Below are 25,336 nucleotides of genomic sequence, written 5' to 3' on the forward strand. Positions count from 1 at the left end.
CCTGAAGCAAAGTTCTTAACCCAAGGTACTATTTCTGGGTTAGCAGAGTCTGTAACCTGAAGCGTATGCAACCTGAAGCGTATGTAACCCGAGGTACCACTGTAGACAGTAGGATGCAATGCATCTCTTGTAAAAATAACAGAGCTTTCCCTTTACTTCCAAGAACAGCAGATTAAAACACTTATTCCAAAAAAGAGTAATCTGACACCATAGAAATATACTCCAATCTTATGCATTTCTCCTCATTAAGTGTGCACTGCAGGGTTTAATTGTCACTAATAAGGGTTTAATTGTCCCTAATTTCAGCTGGAACTGGATTGTACCCAAAAAAGTGCTGGGTAGTACCCAGATCGCGAAGCACTTTCCAGCCCGTTGATTCTAAAGATTTAAGCATGTGCCTCTCTGAAATAAATGGGCCTGGAACTTGGAAGTAAGTTTTCCGTTGAGCTTTCTGTCCTATTTCCTAAGGAGCCCAGCCGTCAGACCACATGCGTCACATCCTGGAAATGCTCGATTTGGCAGACTTGTGGCGTTGAGGATAACGACCTGTTAATGATAATGATAACGATATCCTCCTGGTTTTGAAAGGCAAGCCCCATTTACAGTAAGCGTGTTTAGGGTTACACAATTGACTATTATCAGCATGGAGTGCCAGGCTTCTAAAAAGTCTGGCAGGGCAATCCTATGCGTGTTCACTCACTTCCATAAAGCCCGTAGGACTGCGCGATTGCAGCCCCCCCCCCCCTGCAATGGATGTCTTATACACGATCGGGTTTGGTTTGATTCTAATACTGGCGTATGACACAAGAGGCGAGTGAAACAATTCGAAGGACCCGTGTTTTCCTTACTTCTCTGGTTTAATCGGTTTATTCCGAGGTTTTCTTCTTTCCCAGTTCAATTTCTCTTTGCGCCTGTTTTTTCAGATCCAGCTTCTATTTCTTTTCCTCTAGACGCCAAATCCTATGCTTGCGTGCGTGAGTTTCGGCGAGAGAGAGAGAGAGAGAGAGAGAGAGAGAGAGAGAGAGAGAGAGAGAGAGAGAGAGAGAGAGATATGTTCGGACTTTCCCTCTCTTCCAAGGCAAACTGCGGTCCCACAGGACGATCACCCGGTTGCAAATCACTAGAAAAGGCGAGATCAGCTTTGCCTTGAACGCAGACCTCAGTCTCTTAAGCCCTTCAAACCTCTAGGTCGACAGTCTGATTTGAAATCGTAAAATGTATTTGTGGTGCAAAACAGTAGCCATGGAGGTTAGTGAGAAATGTCAGTCAGGGAGACATGGAAGTAGGTTTTTTTTATTGCTGTGCCAATTGCAGTCATTTGCTGTTAGGGGTAAATAGGGTCGCCACCCCGTGCCTTTATTACCCTGAGTAAATATCATAGTAGAACACGGCTCGGTTCTGGATTACCGACCACCCAACGTGGGCGAACGCAAACCTCTCCAAGCAGATCTCGTGTATTTAGGTATTTTTCGGTTGCGTTCCAAACGCGAGGAGTCTAAGGCGCGTTTTGTCTCGCGCGGAGCGCGATTCTAACCCCTCTACCACAAAGCAGTTAAGTAACAACGTACTTCTTGGTGCATATAGTAAGTACTTCTTGACGCATAGGGAGAGTCACAGGGACCATTGGCAATCGCCAGCAGCTTTTCCTTGCCCAAATTCACCATCCCTAAGCCCCGCGCAGCAACCCTCCTTCCCCTTCTTCCCCCCCCTTTTTGTATTTAACCGGGAACAATGCCAACAACAAAAAGACTATCCCTTCGAAGTAGGGAGGGGGAGCTCTGTCTCCGGTCAAAATGGAACGCGATTTCAGCTGAATATCTTAGTCTGCTTCTAATCGTAATGGCCGTTGCAATTGTAATAGTAGCATCTACTACCTGTAGCAAATAATCAAATCTACTGGAATCTATAGATAAGGAAATCGTTTTTTATTCCTGGGTACCTTCGGAGCGGAGTTTTATATTGCACAACAAATTAGAACCCATTTTCTCACCCAGTATCCCCTCCAGTGTATGTGTGTGTGTGCCACAAAGTAGCTTTGTGTGTTCCTCCTTCAACACATGGATTTTCCTCCCTGCTCCTGCTCCTCACACCAGCTGTGCCTTCTCTTCACTACCTAGGCCGCCTGCTCGGGTCTAATCTGGAGATCTGCCAGATCAGGTCACCCGCTTAGAAAGAGACCGACCAGCTGCAAAACTTTCCATTTCTATCTTTCTAAAGTTACTTTCCTCCCCAACAGCATAGAGACTCTTCCTTCTGCCAAAAAGTGGCAAAGGGATGCAGCTTAGCTGTGCTGATGGTTTGGCAGCCCTACATATAAGGCGATGCAGTACTCTAACCTGGAATTTACCGGTGTTAGATGGATTTTGATGAGTAATAAATTAAACACCCTTCCTCTTCTTACTTGTGTAAGAATGCAAATACCTATTTCAGCAGAGTTAAAGATCAGCATTTGTGTACACCTTATCTCTAGAAGCTTTTAGAGACAAGGTTGTATAACCTTCTAGAACAAATTATGATATCCAAGGGTGCTTAGGCAGATTTGGATCATCTTCCTTCTATGTTTCCTCTTACCAAATAAATCATGCTTAGACTGTTCAAGTAAACAAGAACGATATAATGTTTACTCACAGCAAAAGGCTTGCAAGGATTCAACAGGGACAGTGATGAACACCAGGAAGAATACGTTTATGTTTTTTATTGTACCCCCTCCCACCACAAAAGTTTAGAGGATATGAAATCATACAGTCCCCTGTTTGTGACTCTTTAGCAATCATGCACTTGTAGTTTGGCTGCAGATTCTTCTGCATAAGACAGCTTCCTACAAGGACCAGATTCAGGTACTTTTGGAGAAATCTGATTTTCTAGATCCATTTCAGTCAGAGTTTAAGCCTGGTTTTGGTGCAGAAACTGCTTTTGTTGCACATAGCTATCCACTTCCGTGTTTATTTACTGAGAATAATATCAATCGCAATGGTTATCGGCTTCATTCTACGAATTCCATCTTCCCTGGAAAACGGGTAGCGTTATACTTTGTAAAGCGCTGTGGCTTCCAAGGTACCTTCTATGATTTGGTTAAAAATCACATTGGACTCCTATGATTTAGTTAAAACAGTCAATCGATACACAACTGTTTCAGCTGATGGCAAGAGCTGTAGCTGCAGATAAGCTTACAGTTGGCTCCCATCGCATCTGAAATTCATATTCTTACGTCTTCCACACTGCCAATAGCCCTGTGAGGTAGTGGTCCCATTTTACGGACAAATGACTCAGAGAACATGACATCAAGACCTAGCTGATCTCAGCTGCTGATTCTTTCACTGTGTTCTTTTCGTTGTTGGAGATACAAAGTCAATCCGTTCGAAACGCGTTGGGGGCTTTGCTTAGTTCTTATGGGAACTGCTTTACACTCTGTTTGCTTGCTCAGGTTTACTTTGGAAGGTCGCAAAGGAACAGCTGAGCTTCGTATTTCAGAAGGGTGGGAGCCAGAGTTTTGGGTAAGGGTAAGTGCACTATACTCAGTAAGGTCAGCAGTTGGATATATATCGTATTTAATTCAATAATAATAATAATAATAAATAATAAATAAATAAATAATAATAATAATAATAATAATAATAATAATAATAATAATAATAATGGCATGTCTTCCTTTGCTTAACGAAGATGTTGCCCACACATGGACTTTTGCACCTTTGGCATGCACATCTAAATAAGGGTCCATTTAATTGCTTATAACAATTGTCAGACTCAGAGAGCAGAACTGGCGAGTGGGTCAAATGTAAGTGTCCCACCTAAGGAATAATCACATATCGTCTGAAACATGGAGGAGGCTAGATCATCCCATCCTGCCTTCCCGTGGCTTACTTCTTGTTCCATTGTCCTCCATCTTGGAGGCTCACATGGTTGAATCCAAGCAAAAAACTTTTTTTAAAATCCCAGCACATAGAAAGCTAGAGGTCAGGGGGAAAGGATACTAGTCTACCTGACAGCTAGGTTTCTATGCGCAGAGATGGATTGATTGTACGGGAAATAATTCCATTATGCGACACGACAACCTGCCCCTTGATCGGCTAATTGTAATAAGTTTTAAAACAGGTTCCCAAAGCATCATAAGTCCCACTAGGAAGCTTTGGAGATAGGAACAGCTGGATATAAACACACCGGTTTATATCAAGATATTTTGGTAGCTGAGAGCAGCTTCTTCCCCACTTCGCCCGAGGGAATTACCTTCCCGCCCGCCCAGCACAAGGAGATTCTCCGAAGAGCTATTAAGGGGTTGGTGTACTCAGCTCGCTCGGAGGCTGGAAGAGGAGCGTTTTTGGTGCCACTGGAGAGAATCCATAAGAGAAAGAGCAAATATTTGGTGCTGAAGGGCTCTTAAGGGCTGACGAGTACCATTTACTTATTTCTACACAGCAGTGTGGGCTTAGGATATTCAATAGCTTAAAAGGCTAAGAGAGGTCACTGGAGTAGAGACTTTCTCTCCTGACTCGCGAAGTTTGAAAAACAACAACCCAAACCAACTTTCCTTAGAGAGTCCTTGGCAAGTATCCTAAGAGGCACCTTGAATACTTCGTCCCTCCGGCCTTCAAACTCCACACACACACACACACACACACACACACAACCTCCCCAGAAGCCAGGAACTGTTTGCTTTCAGGGTCAAGATTTTAATATAAGTACCTTTCTTTCTTAGAGGGGTCGAGGAGTTAGGAGGTGGGGATAGTGGGTGAGGGGTGTCCCCCCCTAATTCGTTGCCATCGCTGATGGCCTCGGAAATATTGGCCTGTCCTTGAGGATACATACAAAGGAGAACCATCTCCCTTTATGGGACACCCCCCTCCTTTTTGGCTACTGTTGTTTGCGGAGAGGAGCCGGCACCTCTCTAAGCTCTTTGCAGCCACGCTGGCTCCGACCCATTTCTTCTAAACAGCCCTATTATATTCCAGGCGGACTTTGCCTTTGCAAGCAGTTGTGATGGCTGCCTTTGGCTCCCATCCTCAGCCCAGCGGAGCCGAAGAGTTTGTATTGAAACCGAGGTCCACACGCAGCCTGGTCCACAACCCAGATGAAAGCCAGGGCATCTGGACCCAGACCAGTTCAGCCCCATCCCCTTCCTTAAGTGTAAAAAAAGGAAGCATTTATCTCCCAGGGTTTCGGCGTACCATGTTTGGCGACCCTGCTTCTAGATTGAAGTTATGAATTGATATTCATTACACACACACACCCCTAAGCTGGCATTCAAATGCTGGTGGGCACCCGGAGCCCCTGGCTATGAATGAGTTGTTTCCCTGAAGTCGTTTCCATTTAATCTCATTTAAAAAGACATAACTAATAAATTTGTATGGAGTAGGCTGCAGTAGACGCAAAGCAGAGTCGATCGTGGTTCAAATCCCATTGAACCCAATTGAAAACCATGACAACAAGGAACAAGCTCCGATTTATCCCGGAGAGCTAAAGCACATTGTCAGGAGGCGTCAATCACCTATTATTCCCCGTCTGAACAAATGCAAAATCTTGACTGGAACAAATGCTTCCAACAGGTCCAGGACATAGGGCTACATTTCCCCTTTGTTCACAGGCTAGCAGTTGGCATGTATTTGTGTTCCCCTCGGGCCGACCACCCAGGACGTTGGGGAGGCTGATCTAGGAGGAACCAGGGGAGGGACGGGGGAGAGGGCTGGGAAGGGGAGGGCGGGGGGGGAGAGAGAGAGAGAGAGAGAGAGAGAGGCAGGAAAGCGACTGTCACCGGGCACGCTTGATAGGTGGCTCCAATCATCACGGCCTGGGAATCTTTTCTAGAGAGCCTGTCCAGTCCCTAAGAAATATGCAGGAAGTCGGCCAACTGGAGCCCCGTCCCCTGCTCATCCCAGGCCACAAATCAGCCCCAGAGACAGAGCTCTTTGAGCCTCCCCGCCGGGCGCATTATTGCTCTATTTACATTTTCAGCCGGCCAGCGGGGAAAGAGGGCCAGGGGCGGGACTCAGGCTCCGCTCCGAATAGGCGCGCCGAGAGGCGTTTGTGTTGGGGCTCTGTTTGCACAGGGAGCTGCGAATCAATAACCGCAGGAGATTAAAAGAATAATCCCCCCCCCTCCTCTCCCGCGGAGATACAGGCCCATCTGGAATCATAGCGCGAAAGGAACCACAAGCCACAATTGCATGGATTAATTGACGGATTAATTAATTAATTGCTCAGGGGAAGCCTCCTGAAGAAGTCAGTCTAAGGATGTTGACTAAGTGATAAGACTATCAAAGTATCCGCATCATACCTTCCCGGACTTTTGAGACCTCTGGACTAAAAACAAGTCATTGTGATGTATGGCATAAGCATTAAAAGATCACAAAAGCATAAAATGCAGAACTAATGACCAAGCACTGAATCAAATTCATTCTCTAAGAAATGCTTGGCAAACCAGAAATATTTTCAGTCAACGTTGTCTTACCTAGGTAATGGACTGGATGAGAGTCAAGGTACTGAGGCACAATCCAGACAGAGGCACTGTTAATGGGTGGCTCCCTAGACTGGATGTATGGGAGATGACATGCTCTTGATGGGGTTACACTCCCTTTGAGGGAGAAGGTTCATAGTTTGGGGGTATACCTGGATCCTTGAGGCTCAGGTGGCCTCAATGGGCTGAGTACCTTCCATTCCTTTCAGCTGGAGGCCCTATCTGGACAGGGATAGCCTAGCTTCTGTTGTCTATGCTCTGGTAACCTCTAGGTTAGATGACTGCATCACGTTAATATGTAGGACTGCCTCTGAAGGGGGTTCATAAACTTCAGCTGGTGCAGAATTTGGTGGTCAAGCTGCTCACTGAAGGCAAGGCAGTTTGAGCATATTATAAAGATCCTGGCCTAACTGCACTGGCTACCAGTTAGTTTCCAGGCCCACTTCCAAGTGCTGGTTTTTACCTACAAAGCCTTAAACAAGTCAGGACTGCAATATGTCAAGGACCACCTCTTCCCATCTGAATTATCCCAGACCCTGTGATCAATATCTGAGGCCCTTCTTTGTGTGCCTCCTCCATGAGAGGTCTGGAGGGCAGCAACTCAAAAACAAAACCGTTTACTTACATTTCAATGCAAGCAGCAAATATATCAAACTGGTATGCAGGTAAAAATGCTTCTTAGTTGTTGTTGTTTAGTCATTTAGTCGTGTCCGACTCTTCGTGACCCCATGGACCAGAGCACGCCAGGCACTCCTGTCTTCCACTGCCTCCCGCAGTTTGATCAAACTCATGTTTGTAGCTTCGAGAACACTGTCCAACCATCTCGTCCTCTGTCGTCCCCTTCTCCTAGTGCCCTCCATCTTTCCCAGCATCAGGGTCTTTTCCAGGGAGTCTTCTCTTCTCATGAGGTGGCCAAAGTATTGGAGCCTCAGCTTCATGATCTGTCCTTCCAGTGAGCACTCAGGGCTAATTTCCTTAAGAATGGATGCGTTTGATCGTCTTGCAGTCCATAGGACTCTCAAGAGTCTCCTCCAGCACCATACTTCAAAAGCATCAATTCTTCGGCGATCAGCCTTCTTCATGGTCCAGCTCTCACTTCCATACATCACTACTGGGGAAACCATAGCTTTAACTATACGGACCTTTCTTGGCAAGGTGATGTCTCTGCTTTTTAAGATGCTGTCTAGGTTTGCCATCACCTTTCTCCCAAGGAGCAGGCGTCTTTTAATTTCGTGACTGCTGTGACTTCTTAGTTACAAAATATAAAATTAGTTTCCAAAGTGGAGTCTGGGTTCTGGGCAGAGCAAGGCATGTACAACTGTTCACATTGCTGGCTTGAAAGAAAGAGAAGGAGAGCTCAGACAGGAAGCACATAAAATTATATTCTTTGTTTGAAATTCCCACCAAAGCATTAAGAAAATGATCTCAAACAGTCCATTCTATATTGATTCAGGAAATCTTTTAAGTGTCAGCCCCTCTTGTACCTTTCTGGCAATCATGCATTTGTGATTTTGACTGTAAATCCTGCAATTTCTAGCTGCTGTGTAAACCACAGTGCCATCACAGGTGTCCTTGCCCAGAATGTCTGGCTCTGAGAAAGGATCCCCATGGCCCTTTCTCAGAACATGTAGGGAGGCCGTGGAGAGGATGACAGAGAGTTTAGCCTCACCTTCTTTAGTTTCACCAGGGTGGTGGTGGTAAGCAGTGCTACCAACAACAGCAGGAAGGCTGGCAGGCAGGAAAGTGAGGTAGCTAATAATGAGATAAGTGGGTAAAGGGGTGCACCCTGTTATCTGACTGAGTTCCCTCTTTCTGCCTCATGACTGGGTGGGTCCTGCCTTCCTGAGCTGGAAGCCCACATTTATTGGACTGAAGTGAATCCAATGCATTTAAGTAGCAGTTTGTTTGAGTTGCAATTAAATCTGGTTAACCCCATTGAAGGTACGCAGGTGGCACTGTGGATTAAACCACAGAACCTAGGACTTTCCAATCAGAAGGTGGGCGGTTCGAATCCCCGTGACAGGGTGAGCTCCCATTCCTCGGTCCCTGCTCCTGCCAACCTAGCAGTTCAAAAGCATGTCAAAGTGCAAGTAGATAAATAGGTACCGCTCGGGCAGGGAGGTAAACGGTGTTTCAGTGCGCTGCTCTGGTTTGCCAGAAGCCGCTTAGTCATGCTGGCCACGTGACCCAGAAGCTGTACGCCGGCTCCCTCGGCCAGTAAAGCAAGATGAGAGCCGCAACCCCAGAGTCGGCCACGACTGGACCTAATGGTCAGGGGTCCCTTTACCTTTACATTTACCCCCAATGAAATAAATGACATGATATTTTTCATTTTACCCTAAACCATCATGCAAACCTTTAGCACATGAACACTGAAATAAGTGTTGTGTCTAATGGAATTCAGTATGCAGGTAGGTTTTGTATGCCTGTGAATTGATGCCAGTTCTCAGTGTTTGAAATAAATTTGGTTAGTCCCCTGCATGTCAAATATGCAGTATACCCTTTTCTCATATAAGTTAAGCAGGGGGTGCATAGCTAAAGATTAAGTTACCACTTCTACAGTATTTTGAATAATTCCAACCTCTCTTTATCATGATCAGCTAATATGCCACAAGACAGTGAGCAGACTTTTGTTGAATTGTTCCTAGGATTTCATCTTAAGGTCACCCAGCCAAACAGATTAGGTGGAAATCAATTATGTTGAAATCAGTATCTAATAGGATTGAGATGGGAGATATGTGTAGAGTCAATTGCTTCAGAACTAGGTAAGAAAACATCAGTGACCACTTGTTCCTTATAAACAAAAAAATTAAAAAATTGTCCAGTAGCATCTTAGAGACCAACTAAGTTTGTTTTTAATCATTCCTTAATTACTAACTGAATTGTTGACTTCAAATCATATTTCTAATAGATTGTCATTGTCATTCTGACAGACGGTTATTATTGCTGACAATCTGGGTATAGCTATTGAATCCAGTTACAGATAGGTAGCCGTGTTGGTCTGCCATAGTCAAAACAAAAAAAATTCCTTCCAGTAGCACCTTAAAGACCAACTAAGTTAGTTCTTGGTATGAGCTTTTGTGTGCATGCACACTTCTTCAGATATCTATTGAATCCAGTAATTGCCATGACCCTATGGACAAGAAATATTCCCTACTGCTGATGTTAATGCATATCTGCTCCCCTTGATGCATTCTTCGGAAAACCCAAGTTTGCAATGCAATCCAGATTGAAAGGCATAGATCCAATTGGATGTGGGCCCCACCTGGTGGTATCCTTGCCCTAAAGCAGATGCAATGCTGTCCATGGTGATTCCATAACTTGCCTGGCACCAATTTTGTTCCGGTATTATCATCATTATTAAAACTTATATACTGCCTTCATTGAAGGACCACAGGGTGGTTTACCGTATAAACACAAAAATGCATAATAACACACAAAACTATACCCACCCACCCCCCAGGTTAAAAGTGTGGGATGTATTATTATTAGAGCAGTCGAGTACAACAATTTCCTGTTGCCTAGAATGGACACACAGGGGAATGTTGCTCCAGACAGGGAGGACTTCCTGTCATACCTGCTCTGGAGCTTCCTCTCTCTGTGTGTGACCAGGAAGATGGGCATGACCCTAGCTTACCAGATAAAAGGGATGGCCATGCAACCATCTCTCTCTTACCATTTTGACTCTTACTCTCTTACTCTTGCTCTCCTGGCTCTTAGCCAGCGCATGGCTTAACCTTCACATAGGCTGGAGCCCTCAAGCAGAAAGTCTGAGATGTAGCTCAGACTTCTTTTCACTGTAACCACAAGATAAAGCCTGCCTTCAGATTATTGGTGTGAACAGAATATGAGTAAAACTTTGTTCTTACTTTTAAAGAAGACTGCGTTGTTTTATTATTATTTAAAGAGGGAAATAAAGGGGAAACTTACCAGGAACAATCCAGACTGGACAAGCCAGACTGGATTTCTTAATTAAAGGATTCTAACGAATTAACAACTTGCTTCCAATAAGTTGCAAATGGAATTTGCTCTGCTGTTTACTCACTAGCGTGAGTGAGGAGGGATAATGTCAAAATGATATATCCTCTCCTACCTTCCTTAACATTTCCACAAAAAGGTCATGGATTTTATAATTAGCCAAATGCCTTGTTGAAGAGGAATGGACCTTCTGCATTTCCCCTGTTTAACTAGCTAGTACCATCTGAGAATCATAGAATTGTGGAGCTGAAAGGGAATGTGGGGTCATCTAGTCCAACCCCCTGCAATGCCCTCATTGCCTCACTCCCCATTCTGGACCTTTTTCTAAGCTTAAGAGTAACCAATCCGCTTACTTTTGAGTCCCAAACCCATCTGACTCTGGAAAACAATGCCTATACCTATAACTATGTACATTTTCCTTCTTCCTTTAAAGGAGAGTGCCATTTCCCCCCTGAGCATCCATCTCACAGGTGGCTGTCTTGCGTTCTTGGGATCCAGCTGTCAGCTGCTGCTTCAGAAACAACCTTCTTTTGTGGTAACTTTCTACAGAATGATTGTAACTCTTAACATTTTGTTTTGACATGACATTTCCCACTGAATTCCCACTATTGGTTTATCTAAAGTTGGTTTGCTGTTTTTGTGGGATGTAATTCCCTGGAGCAGTCAAGTACAACACTGACTGTTTGCCTAGAGAGGATATGCAGGGGAATGTTGGTTCAGCCAGTTGAACCTCCTGTTACACCTGGTCTGGAGCATGCTTTCCTTTGCATGTGACTAGTGTGGGATGTAATCCACTGAGAGCAGTCAAGTACAACATTCCTTGTAATGCTAGAGAAGACATGCAAGGGAATGTTTGGTCCAGCCAGTCGAAACTTCCTGTTCCTCCTAACTGGAGTATCCTTTCTTTTGCATGTGATAGAAGGTGGGTGTGACCTAACCTGTCCAGGTAACAAAAGGAAGAGTCACTCAGCACACCTCTTTTTTTGGACTCCTTCGTTTGACCAACTTTTAGCTACGACTGCTTTGCTAGCTCTCAGCTAGCAGAACAGTGGGGTTATTCCCCCATACGGGGTAGATCCACATGTACATATTTGTAACTGTCTGCCTGCAGGGATTCAACTGTGAACTGATGTAAGTAAACTTCTTTTATTGAGTTTGCATAAGTTTGTTGCGTCTTTATTCTTTTAAGGGGATTAAAGGGAATTTACCAGGAATGTACAATTCAATCTGAAGACAGACTGAATTGTATAATAGTGAGAGGCTTACACAAGCCTGCAACCAGAAATCTGCTATGCATGTAAAAAGGGAATGTAAACTCTGCTAAGTAAAGGAACTTGCTGGCGCAAGTTAGGAAGGATATTAATAAACAAAATATCCTCTCCTGCCACCCTGAACATTCCCACAACTAGTAGGTGGGTATGACCTTTCCAGACCTGGTAAAAGGCCAAGTCACGTAGCCACCTCCTTTCTTCTTTTTCGTCTTGTCTGCTTCCTGATTCACCTGGACTGCACTGCTGGCTGTTAGCCGGCAGTCCCTAGGTTATGTCCCATATGGGGTAAGCCTCTTTGTACATATTTGTAACTTTAAGCCTAAAGCCTGCCTTCAGGGATCACACTGTGCTCTGCCTGATCGTGAGTAGAACTACTTTTTGTTCCTTACGAATAAGACTGTTGTGTCTTTATTCTTTTAGGAGGGATAAAAGGGGTCTTACCAGGAATAATAGAACAGATCTCAATCTGGGAAAGCCAGATTGAATTGCTTATTATTTTAAGAGACTCACACGAGTCTGCAACCAGCCTTCTTGCTGGGTAAAAGGGGGAATGCACTCTACTGCATAAAGAAACTTACTAGCGTGAGTTAGGAAGGATAATATTAATCAATATATCCTCTCCTGCTACCCACAACACTCCCACAGTTTTCACTTCAGTTGTGTTATGCGAGGATGAGGGGGTGACATGATCTTATGTCACTGGATTGAAATAACTTGCAAACAGATCCAAATATCCCTTCTACACTATTCCCACCACCCACCCAGGAGTGGAATAACTCCACCTTCTGGGAACACTGCTGTCAACCCAGCCCAAAATGAGTCTCACTGGTTCCAATACCAACCACTCTAATGCAGATGTGGAGAGTCCAGGGCCCCACCATATGTTGTTGGAGTCCAGCTCCCATCAGCCCCAACCATCACTACCAATGACTAGGGATGATGGTGGCTGTGGTCACACAACAGCTGGAGGTCAAGGTGTTCCCCACCCCTGCTTACTCCAGTTTAACACCATGGAATGTGTATGATCTGTTGTGCACAAGAACTTCTGAAGCCCTCCGTGATTAACACCTATCCCTACAGCTTTCAGTATAAGTTAGTTTCAAGTAAGTGTGCTTAGGAATGCTGTCTTTGAGTTGTGAAATAACAACAACATGGCGAAACGATCCTTTCTTTCTTTTCCATTTGCAGGTTTGCAGGAAGTTGCTTTGTGGTCCACCTCCTGCACTGGTAGGAAGTGACTCTTCATGGTTAGGAGCAGAAGTCATTCCACCCCTACCTAGAGTCCAGAATGACAGCATGCAGAGCCTTTTCTTTTCCACTGAACTGTGGCCCTTCGCTAACTTGGCTGCAAGGAAGGCTCACATCTTTGGAAGGCAGAAATCAATGGTTTGGCGCAGATGACCCTCATGGTCCTTCCCAACTCTACAATTCTATGATTCTATGGTTTGGCCTCCACAAGATGATGGGTCGAGCTAGGAGTCTGCCATACTCTTTGGAAATAGGACCCCGGTCCCACTGACGGAACGGGCTTCCTGGGAAAGCGTTTTCACGACCTGGGAAGCTCAGCCACGCTGGTGCCTCGCTGGCGTTGGGCGGAGAGGGACTCAAGAGGCTGTTCCCGCGGGGTACGCCCCTGGATGTTTGAGGCGCGAAGGAAAGCCCTACGCACCCTCTGCAAAAGAAGAGAAGGGGACCCATTGAGACTGAATCCTGGGTAGCTGTGCCCCCGAAGTGGTTCCCAAACCGGGAGAAGAAAACAAACAATGAATAAATTCCTGCATTCTCGTGAAAAGGCTGAGGAGCGAGGGAGGGCTCGAGGCGAAAAGCAAGCGAGCCCCGGACAAGCGCTGCGGATGTCCCTGCGAGGATTCACTTTGTGTGCTCACAGAAGGGCGGAGGGGCTGGCGAGGGCGGCTGCTGGTCCCCGCATACCACCCAAGATGTTATTCACGGCGAACAATTACCATTATCTGTCCCCACTTTGGCCTAATCAGACAGAATCTGTAACACTGAAAGCTGCTTCCTGCTGGCTTTGGGGAGGGGTGATTCTGTGGGGGGTGGGGAGAGGAGGGGGATGGGTAGGGGGCTGCGTGTGTGTGTGTGTGTGCGTGCGGGGGGGTGAGGTTGCCCTTACTCCCCATTAGAGCTTGAGCACTTGACTAATTCAGGTACTTAGCATCCCATAGACAGGGACGGTTTGAAAGCAGCCCGTGTTGACGTTGGGGAGGAGGACTGTTGATATAAACAGGAGCCCCCTCGGTAAGCGACACTAATCTCTCGCCGGAGGGGAAGCAGGGATGAGCCTCCGGCCGAGCCTTCCCGGCACCCAGTAGCTGCGCTCTCCTCGCCTTAGCCTGCCCATCACCGCCCCTGCAGAGGCGGCGGCGGCGGGCATCTCTGCCATGACTACCGTGGGCAGGATCAGCTTCACCGTGCGGAGCCTTTTGGATTTACCCGAGCCGGAAGGCGGCGGAGGCAAGGAGCAGGAGCCCAGCGAGGGATACGGCCGCTCCCTGTACCGGGAATGGATGGAAACGGACAGGAGCCAGTATCTGTGTGAGTGGGGGGCGGCGGCGGAGATCGCACAGGGATGAAGGGCTTGGGGGAGATCCGGGGAAGAGGGAGGGAGAAAATAAAGGCGACCACCATCTTAGAGGGAGATGGAACAGGCGGGGAGATAACGGGGACGTGGTGGTCACCCAGAGATAATGGGCGGAGGAATATTGAACCCCAACAATATTGCTGGGCAGAGATGATGGAAAGGTGTGTACGTGCGGCAGAGAGGGGAGAACGGAGAACCCACTCACCCCACCGAAGGGAAATCGATAACGCTGGGAATTGAGGAGATATTGAGCGAGAGGTGTCATATTTGACTTTCATACATATCCCTCGTGTACACAGGTGTGTGTACACGGACCCAGGGACGCCCACACACTCGTTACTCAAAGCAAGGCAGAAATACATTTCTTCCTATCATAAAGCTTACTCCAGGCAAAACCGTGAGATCCCTGTAGTAGCCTTTGTGTTTAGGAATGGTCCAGCTTAGGTATTGTCTCCTCCGCGCTGACATCTTCAAGATGGACACATATGCGTCTGTTCATATATTAATATAATATGTATTTACTAATTGGTCACATATTATATACTAAAACTATTACGACTTCACATGTAGGGCTATTTTTTTGTTTCTTGACGGCGCCTTTTACCTCGACTATTAATGCTTTGCCATTTATATATCTACCGTTTTCTACAGAAAATGTACCATACGAATTTAAGGACACTTCCTCAGCCAGAAAATTCCATTGAATGAACGTGTGCCTAGATGAAGATGTTGGCAAATATATAATATATGATTCTATAGTCTTTTTTTAAAAAAAAAATAGATCTCTATTCATAGTTTTTTATAATTGTTTAGAGGCAGGGAAACAGACTTCATAGAGATATTTCCCACCTTATGGAAAATCAAAACATTTTCTGTAGATAAAAATAAGACTCCAAACTCAGCCCAGTATACAATCTATATCACAGTTGCTGTAATTAGTTAATATTACTGAAGTAATTATAATGTAGAATATGCTTGTATTGCTGGACAACAAGATTAGATCCGTGGCTGTCTTTTGTAGTTTTTCCCCCAGGAGCTCAGTTTGTTTAATTACAAAACACGCTTCAGTGTATCCCTGGGCAATTTCCTCATCATAGCTGATCTCTACGGTCTGTCTTTCACTCCCTTCCCTCAACACCGATTTCTGTTTCCAAGTAATGGCTCTTAAAGCACTGTAGTCTATTTCTGTGGCAGTTAGTATGTACGCATGTACCAAATTCCAGCCTTTCTACAGAATCCATGGCTTAGATCATGATGGTAATATAATAGTGAAAGATGATCTGACTCATCCATCCATCGATGCATATTTGTTCGAAGCTCAATAAATTCCAGCGCTTGGATTCAGGTCCCATTGGTCTGAACTCCAGCTGAATGCTAACCAAGTTATGGGTAAAATCCAGCCCCACTTAAGGTTTTGTTGTTTTTTTTAAGTCCAATTGATTTCCGTGGGAGATGTCGCCACGTGTTTTGATTTCCCTTTGAAATCAATGGGGCAGAGCTTAATTTGGGCAGTGATTTTAGGCAGTGATTTTTGCTTCCACCCCAATGAGGTTTGGAGAAATGTTCGATCAAGGAAATTTAGGAGGGCGGACTTAATGAAATCCACACCTACAAGCCTCACTCCTGCCGAATCGTGCTGCCTGCAGCCTTGTAAAATATAAGCTCCCCCTCCCTAGATCCCCCAATAGCCTTTTCAGGCTGCCCTTCAGTCCGATCCTGTGCATATTTGCTCAGAATTAAGTTCCCCTGGATGCGAAGAGACTCCCAAGTAAACGCGCCCAAGATTGCGACCTTCGATGGAAGTAGCTTTGGTCCCACCGAGAGCAGATGGGTTTACAGGCTGTGTGCCCGCTAAACCTTTAAAGCACACATACCCCATTAATCCTGGGAACTGTAGCTTGCTAAGGGTGCCGAGAATTGCAGCTCTGTGAGGAGTAAAGTATAGTTGCCGGAATTATTTGGGTGGGTGGGTGGGTGTGCTAGAAATGGATGTTGTGTACGCAGCTTAAGTCCAAGTCAACTTGTTTCCGGTCGTCTTGCCAATAGTTCAAGCTCCCTTGTATTCAAGATGAGGAGAGTAGTGGGTCGTTTTCCAGGCTTCGGCTCTGCTTTCACCAAAAGCAGACCCCCTGGTTAAATACAACAGTCTGTCGCTCCAGAAGATGCTCCTCGTTTGGCCCAGTGTTTCCAGAAGCGGAGTAGCAGTTCTTGGAGATCTAAGGACCCTTCCTATTGTGGAACAGGAACGTCTTGCATCTTAAATCTCCGGCACTGAATTAAGGAAATACACAAACGAGTACGAGTCCATTTACAGACAGAGTACGGTAATTCACAACGTGTACTAGCTTATTTAAAATCCTAATAACCCAGCTCAGTCTTCCAAAACGCTTCTTAGGAAAATGGTGCGCCCCATGGCTTCCTAGTGGGGTCTTCCGGAGGCAATTGCCCTTGGCCATAAAAACCCTGGCAGGTATTCTTGCTGATGCGCCTCCATTCCGATTTTTTCCATCCACCACTTCGATGAGAGCTGGTCTCTTCGCAGCTAAGCGGCTCCTGAATGAGAGGAGGTGGGGAGAGATTCTTGTCACAGAAAGACAGAAGGAAGACAGACCCATTGGGTTCTAGAAGCATTTCTCACGCACCATATAACCAAAGCACACCCTTTTGCCATTCGTAAATCCACCAGGAATATCACTTCCACATACCCACCCACCATCCATGCTTAGGATAACAAATGCGCTCAGCCGCATCTTCTCTTCTTTTAGCTTATTAAGGCGAGCGGCTGCTTGGGGGGCTTCCGGGAGATCTCTTGATCTAACCTTACGCTTGGAGACGGCGCATACAAAAGGGTACTTTAAAATAGATGTTGAGCCCTTGCAGTTAGGCGTGTGTGTGTGTGGGAGAGGCAATAAGAAGGATGAGAAAGTTTAATAGATTTTTGGGCATCCGATAAATGTCTCCCTCTCACTTTTTTTGTTCTTTTCTCACACTCACTCACTCACATACATATATACGCACCCTACAAACCACCAAATGCACCAATCATTGTTATTTACTGTTTTGCAGCTTTATCAAGCGCTCCAGCTGCCCAAGTATGATTTTTAAAAAATAAGATAAAACGCAAAAGATTAGGAACTCAGCGAGCTAAAAGCCACAAACCCATTTCTACAATTGTACAATTAATATTTCCTAAAAGGACTGGCTGGAGCTCATTGAAATCAAGGGGAGATATTCGCTATTCTAAAACTCTTCCAATAGATAGGGTAAGATAAGAACAATATTTCATCAAGATGATAGCTGAAAGGAAATCTTGCCCGCAGTCTCGCGCTTGACTCGCGTGACACAGAAGCGGGATCGCTGTCTTCTCAACGCAAACCACAGGAAGGCGGTTTCGGCTGCGCAACTTCTCCCGCGTCCTAGCGCTGCTCCTGTTCCTGTCGGAGGTTCTTGCAGAAGCGGATTGGTGCTCCAGGAGACCAGTTCACGTCAGTCTCCAGTGCTGTTGGCTGGCAACAAAACATTAAACTATGCCTAAAATAACCACATTTAAAAAATCAAGATGAGGCGGATGAGAATTCCCAGAGTCATCTCTAGGCAAGGTTGGGAATGTCTCCCTTGGGAAACCCTGGAGAGCTACTCCCGTGGATGGGACCAATGGTTTGATTTAGTATAAAGCAACTTCGTGCGTCCTACCCGAACCATCATCAAAGCCCTGTCCAAATAAAAAGGTCACAGTGCGCCCAAATAAAAGCGCTACCGTTTCGGTTCTTCGGCTTCGGCTTTGTCGGATCTCCAGAGAAAATGGATCTACGGGTGGCTGGGCAGATTTATTTCTGCATTTTGTGTGTGGGTATAGCTATATATTCTAGAAATACACATATCAGGTAAAAGAAAGTGCTTCTTCACGCAGCGCACAGTTAAACTATGGAACTCACCCCCACAGGAGGCAGTGACAGCCTCCAACTTGGATGGCTTTAAGACAGGATTGGACAGATTCATGGAGGAGAGGGCTATCAAGGGCTACTAGCCATGATGACTATGTTTCTGAATGCCTGTTGCTGTAAACCACAGGAGGTGAGAGCACTCTTGGGCTGAACAACTGCTTAGGAGTTTTCTACAGGCATTTGCTTTCCCACTGTGAGAGCAGGATGCTGCCATGGGCCCGATCCAGCAGGCTCTTCCCCATGCCCTCTTTCTCCACAAACACAGCATAATGTACCATTCAGACCTAACCTATATGCCGGATCCATTGTACAGTGGTACCTCGGGTTACAGAAGCTTAAGGTTACATACGCTTCAGGTTACAGACTCCGCCAACCCAGAAATATTACCTCGGGTTAAGAACTTTGCTTCAGGATGAGAACGGCAGTGGGAGGCCCCATTAGCTAAAGTGGTGCTTCAGGTTAAGAACAGTTTCAGGTTAAGAACGGACCTCCGGAACGAATTAAGTTCTTAACCCGAGGTACTACTGTATTTCATTGATGATGTTGATGTTGATGATGTTTCGACTGCGCTTTCAGTCTTCCGGAATTTCCTAATCTTCGCTTACATGCGTCCCTTTGCAGCGGTAAATAAACAAATGATAACCACGAAAAGGGATCTAACGCGCCTGCCTTCTCTCCTTCCCTCCCCAACCCTTGTCTTGCCCCGCAGCTTCGGACGAGAGCGGCCCCGAGAGCAGATCGCGGCCGGCCGCCGCCTCGACGCGAACGGACGAGGACGACGACGAGAAGAAGAAGAAGCGCAGAGTGCTCTTCTCCAAGGCGCAGACTCTGGCGCTGGAGCGGCGCTTCCGTCAGCAGCGCTACCTGTCTGCGCCCGAGCGGGAGCAGCTAGCGCACTTGCTGCGCCTGACGCCCACCCAGGTCAAGATCTGGTTCCAGAACCACCGCTACAAGATGAAGCGCGCAAAGGGCAGCGGCGCCGGAGGAGAGCGCGCCGGGGAAGGAGCCGGCGCCGGAGGAGCGGCGGCGGCGGCGCCTCTCCTGCGCAGGGTGGTGGTGCCCGTGCTGGTGCGCGAAGGCAAGGCGTGCCAGAGCTGCAGCGGCGCGGCGCAGGACTACGGCGGCGCCCAGAACGCGCTCGGCCTCCAGGGCTACCCGGCTTTCCCGCAGGCCGCCTCGCTAAGCCTCTTCCCCGCCTACCAGCACTTAGCGCCCCCGGCCCTTGTCTCCTGGAACTGGGGGTGAGGAAGGCGCCGAGGACGCGGACAGGTTGCCAGAAGGAGAGAGAGAAAGAGACACACACTCACTGGACCCCGCCTGCCCTGGGGCGACGCCTTGGACTGGTGCCTTCATCTCGCGAGGCGTTGGCTTGGATAGTACTACTTTAGAGTAAAATGAGCCGCGGATCCCAACCAGTAAGAAAGGAAAACCCAGACTTCAAATCCCCAGCAGCTTGCTACCAAGGGAAGTGGGCCCAATCCTTTCTCTCGCCCCCGCCAAATTATCTTTACGCGGAAGTAACCGTGGGATCTTGAAGGCTGCAAATCCTACGCACTCTTCCTGGGGGTTAGAGAGGATTGGCAGATAGGAACGCGTATAGAAGGAAGGGTGCAAAGTTAAGATCGCCCAACCCGGGTTAATTTCCCTTACACACACACACACACACACACACACACACACACACACACACACACACACACACAGAGTGTTCACAGTAAGGGGTCGGGAAAATATGGGGATTTTCTACCCATTGTTATCGGTGAAATGGGATGGCAGCCCTCATGAACGATTGTGAGTAGCAAAGCCACGAATGGTAGTTTTTCCGGATTAATAGACGGAAGTGTTGGAGGGGTGCTTCGGATCCTGGAAAAGAACAGAATTCAACGGGACTTCCCTGTCAATGTTGTGGGGATCGGAATGCCTGCCGTAGCTAACCTTGATCGTCTCGCCCTAACCCTGTTTTTGGCCTTTTGTTTTAGAAAGCTGGCCGAAAACATAGTTGCTTTTTTAAAAAAAAAGAAGGTGGTTGAGTTTCATTCTAAACAAAACGAATAGTGAGTTACTTGTATCAGACATAGTTGATTTTCAAATAGAATTTTCTTACCCTGATCAATAAACCGGATTGTTGGCAAACAAAAACCACCCTCGGGATCCGTGTCTTTTTGGCAGAAGAGGCCGGCATCCCAAGACGCGAGCGCTTGCGATCCCAGAAGTCCCATATCACTCACTATTTCTAATGGGACCATGCCTGCAAATTCAGGTTGGCCTTTTAAAGTTAATTGGTGCTACAAACTCCCTCCCCGCAAAAGATCGGACTTCGGGGGATAAGGAAAGTGGAGGAGGGGGCGGCGGGGGGGGGGAGGAGGAGAATGCAGTGGAAAGTGTGAGGCTAACAGTTGCTTGGCCAAATTTCAAATTACCAGCAAACAAATCAGAACAAAGGCTCAATAAACAAAGTCCTCTTCTCGCAAAAGTTGCGCACACAAAAATCAAGGCCGAAAGATCCAATAAACTAGTGTTTGGGAGCGACCAAGATCTCTTCCCTTCTGGAAGGATCCCACTAAGTTCCCTTTTAAATATCTTTTGGGTGTCGTTGCCTGGTCATTTGGAATTATGGGATTAAAATCAGTCCCGCTGGAGTTCGCGGGGTTCGCAAGCCTGTAAACGCTCAGAAGGTCGAATTGCTTGCCTGCATTTATGTCGAAGGGGCAATTTACACCGGAAAGAGTGACTGTCAAGTGACAAGCTGTTAGGGAGATGCTTGACCCCTCCCCCCTCTCTCTGGGGTGCTTTCCTGCATATGGGCTTCTAGGACTGTTTGCAAGGCTAGGACCCCTTCGGGTAGGAAAGCAACACACACACACACACACACACACAGAGAGAGAGAGAGTTCCACAGTCTGCGATCTGGCAAATGCCATCTTTGAATACCACCATCTCGTCCTATTAATGCAAAGCTACATTGATCAATGTGATTGCCATTAAATTTACCATACGAATGTGTACAGGAAGACGGATGCTCTGAACTAAATGTTTGCCCTAATTATATATAGTTACAGTCAATGACTGTACCCAAAATTTACATGGTGAACTAATACTTAAGGCCCAGTTACATGGACACCGCTGGCTTCGAAAAACCCATTTGCTTCAACTGCAGTTTCGCACGTGCTCAAATATCTCGCGCTGAAATACAAGTTAACTTTGGCCGGATTTATAAGAAACGTATCAAAAAAATAGGATATATTTATTTCAAAGCTTTGCATTCAGAAACTGGGAAAGGAAGCATTATATAGCCTAAAAGCGGAACTTTGCCCGGACCCTTTTCTTTGGAAAGGAACCTAAAACAGCTGGTTTCCTCCAAGCTTTCTGAAAAATGCCTCCCTTTCTTATCGCACAATAAAACGTGCATATATGCAGCAGCAGTACCGTTGGAGTCATTATTGCACAGCCCTTCTAATATTCTGCCACCTCCCTTGATCGATTCTTTCATTTGATTTGATGCTGTCCTTGTTTTTGCGAAGTGACAGTACCGAGAATGTGTATATATTTTCCAAACAGCTCTTACGACAGGAAAGAAACCGGCTCTGACTTGTTTTCGCGATGCTGTTGTGTGACAATTGCGCGCATTTTCACTGTCTAATTGGCTCGCAGGGCGTGGGGGGTTAACCGAGCGATTTTCTATCGAGGGATTTTCTGGTGTTCCCTCATTGTCAGCCGCAATGCGATAAGAATGAAGACTTAAACCGAGCCCGTCGAAGTTTCTCAACTTTTATAAACTGAGATGAAAGGCAGGATTTTTTTTTAAAAAAAATTCTTTGCGTATTTCCAGGCTCTTTTAAATGATTTTAGGATGGGAACCTGGTATCTCTTTCGTTGGCCAGCAGCATAATCTCAATCGTGACAGCAGAGGGAAGTGATCTGGCGTTGGGCGGAAGAATTGTAATTCTAGTGCAAACAGTGCAGGCTAGATTTTGAACTGGTCCTCTGACCTCCGTATCTCTCGCCTTCTGCGAAGTTCGAAAGTGGTGGTGTGGTCCTTCCTCGCTTCTCCTAGCGACCTGGCTGTGAAGGTAGGGAGATGGGAGTTGTGCGCATTCTCTCGAACGCCAATTAAGAGGAATATTATCGACCCTTTGGTTTGGCTGGACGGCTTCTTAAGCCGAGGGAAAGGGGGGGGGGAGTCTGCTCTATGTTATTATACTAGGAGAAATATTACTGACCCACTCCTTTAGGAGGAATGGTTTCTAGATGGAACCTTGACTCTTTAGTTGTTTTCACAATGTACGGCTGCTTTTATTTTTTAATGATTTTTGTTTTATTTGGGTATTCTAGTTTTTCGTTTTTCAGCTTTACTGCTACTTGTGCATGCGTGTTTGTGTGTTTACAATGTGTTGTTGTTTTTTTTTTGGTAAACTGCTTAGAGACGGCCTTGGCCTTAAGTGGCATATAAATAGATGAGGAGGAAGAAGAAGAAGAAGAAGAAGAAGAAGAAGAAGAAGAAGAAGAAGAAGAAGAAGAAGAAGAAGAAGAAGAAGAAGAAGAAGAAGAAGAAGAAGAAGAAGAAGAAGGGCTTCACTTCCCACCAAGACTGGTGCCAAAGAAGGACGTTTGCCCGGGTGTGTCTCTTTCCTTAAAACAGCTCATCTGAAAATGGACTCTTCTCAATTAAGCACACCTCTTGCTTCTGAGGCTATCAACCAGACCATCCCTCGTCTTGGCGCAGGATCAAATTCTCTGGGCATTGATTGGTGGGTCGACCACAAAGCAACCTCTGTGTGTGTGTGTGTGTGTGTGTGTGTGTGTGTGTGTGTGAGTGTGTGTTTGCTTGTGTGCCTTTGGCTGCAGTGGGCCTTCTCAGTCCCATTGTTGTGGAGGGCCGGGGGTCATTGTGTGATGCCCAGCTCCGTGGGTGGTGGTTTCAAGAAGACATCTGAGTGGGGAGCAGAAGGATATTCGGGTCCAGCCTCTTGTTTCCGGGGTTGGGGGTTGGGGTGGACAGTCCTTGTTGTCACCTGTTTTTTTGTCTCAGCTGCTGGCCACCTTGTCTTCCATATGGTTGGGGTTATCTCCGAAGAATCTCCCAGAGAATCGCTCCCTTAAACCCCCTTTTGTCTCGGGAGTTGAAAAGGGCATTGTCATGCCTGAAAGGGACCAAGACAAAAAATCCCGCACTGTTTCAATTCAGGACTGTTTAATCAGTCCCTAGTGACAATTTTATAGGTTTTAGGCGGCACAATGGTATCTTTGAAAACCTTGTGGCCTTCAGGGGAGACAAAGAGCCCGAATTTTATGGGCTTACAAGGCAAATTAGAACGATGCCAACATGGAAAGGAGATTATCAAATTTGTATCATAAAAAAGCCTTTATAACAAATGATTGGGTGGGGGAGGGGCTGCGACTTCTAGCAATAGACTTTGTAGAAGATAGACTGGAAGCTAATTTGCATGTTAACTCTTCATTTAAGCCTTACTTAGGCTTTGTTGAACTCCTGAATATAACCTGGCACTTATTCCCCCCACCTCCCCCCAAATTGGTTTTTACGGTAAGCAATCCTCTGCGTTATTCAAACAACAAAAGCAGCTTTGCATACTCACGAAACATTCTCCCAAAAAGTAATATTTATGAAAGTGGCAGCAGATGGATCCAAACAGAAATTCTTTGGAAGTATCTCCTGCTGAAATAAATGTGGCGCAGCCACTGCCCCGCGCGCATCTTGCAAGTTTGTTTCAGTGTTAACTGTCCTCACCCTGCTTCGAGCCCTCTGTTATTAGTTTAGCACTGGGGAGACCATGTGCCCAGTCTCCATAAAAGGGCTGTAGCTTCTCTGCTTTCAATACAGAAGGTCCTAGGCTCAATATCTGGCAAAGGTTCTCTGGAAGATGAAATGAATGCCTGAACCAGTGCAACCGTACGAAGAAGGGCGGGGGGGGCGAGTTAAGTCATTCAAAAACCCAGGTCTTATCACCTGATTTCTCTATCCTTGGGCAGTGGGATGTGGGAACTGCCTCCATTGAAAAGTACTGCAAGTAAGGAGGAGGGAGAATTCTTTGTGCTGATGTGCAACCTGGGATGGCTTATTTGCACACTAACACACACACACAGTGCTTATTTTCTTAAATATATATATATGTTTGGGGATGCTTTCATTTTCCTACTCATGTTGAAATACTGCCCCTCAACGAGGCCAAACAAAAATTTTAGGGGTATGTGTACCCCTGGGGGAAAAGCACTGCACACACCCATCATCACTGAAAATTCCACTAATTAAGTTTATGTGTGAACTAGCTCAAAGAGGTGCCTGTCAACATGGGTAAGTTGGGTCACATGTTATATCTTCTATAGGAATGATCCACTTGGGAGGTTTAAGTTCCTTACTGCTTTTAGTCTCAGCCAGGTCACAGATTGGCCCTTCCTTCCACATAAATGCAGTCTTAGTTTCTAAAATACACACATACATCATACGTCATAAAATGGGAAGTTTGCAAAGTCTCAACTCTACCATGGTGTCATATTTCCTGCTCGGCATGTCTTTTAATATTCATTACATTATGGCTACACAGGTCTAGGGGAAATTAGGTCTGCACATCCTCAGAAGTAGCCCCATAATTATTACAGAGAGACAGTGGGGTGTAGTGGTTGCAGCGGCGTAGCGTGGGGGGTGCAGGGGGGGCCGGCCGCACCGGGCACAACATCTTGGGGGTTAGGGTTAGGGGGCGCAAATCCACGGGTTAGGGGGCACAAATTACTTGCCATTCCCCAGGTGCTGACAACCCATGCTACGCCACTGAGTGCTTGGAGTGACAGACCAGACCAGGACCTGGGGGACCAGGGTTCAAAACCTCACTCAGCCAAAAGCTGACTTGGTGACCTTGGGCCAGTCACTGTCACTCAGCCTAACCTACCCCCTCAGGGTTGTGTTGTGCAGATTGAGGGGGGGGATAAGGAATACCACCTTGGAGTCCATGGAGAAAAAGGTAGGCTGTAAAGGCAATCAATCAATCAATCAATCAATCAATTATACTGAGGCTGATTTAGGGTGTTCCAAGTGCGTTTCCGTGTGCTGCGCTGGTGCTGGCTCGCCAGAGCAGCTT

At 46.3% G+C, this 25,336-nt stretch overlaps 1 protein-coding gene and 2 long non-coding RNA genes across 3 annotated transcripts in view; 1 reads left to right on the top strand and 2 right to left on the bottom strand.

Moving 5' to 3' along the window:
- Positions 1-25,336, bottom strand: part of LOC309372832 — a 485,159-nt gene that overhangs the window by 193,261 nt on the left and 266,562 nt on the right. The window lies entirely within an intron of this gene.
- On the top strand, positions 13,811-20,385 carry NKX2-8 (NK2 homeobox 8). Its single transcript, XM_081915605.1, has 2 exons — positions 13,811-14,256; positions 18,956-20,385. The coding sequence occupies exons 1-2, from the start codon at positions 14,103-14,105 to the stop codon at positions 19,489-19,491; spliced, it is 690 nt and encodes a 229-aa protein (XP_081771731.1). The 5' UTR covers positions 13,811-14,102; the 3' UTR covers positions 19,492-20,385.
- On the bottom strand, positions 14,793-17,095 carry LOC309373400. Its single transcript, XR_014170015.1, has 2 exons — positions 17,008-17,095; positions 14,793-16,855 (listed from the first exon to the last, which is right to left on the bottom strand). It is a non-coding gene; the product is annotated as an uncharacterized lncRNA (long non-coding RNA).

The sequence above is a fragment of the Podarcis melisellensis genome (genome assembly GCF_964234715.1).
Source record: "Podarcis melisellensis genome assembly, chromosome: 1".
Lineage (NCBI taxonomy): Eukaryota > Metazoa > Chordata > Lepidosauria > Squamata > Lacertidae > Podarcis > Podarcis melisellensis.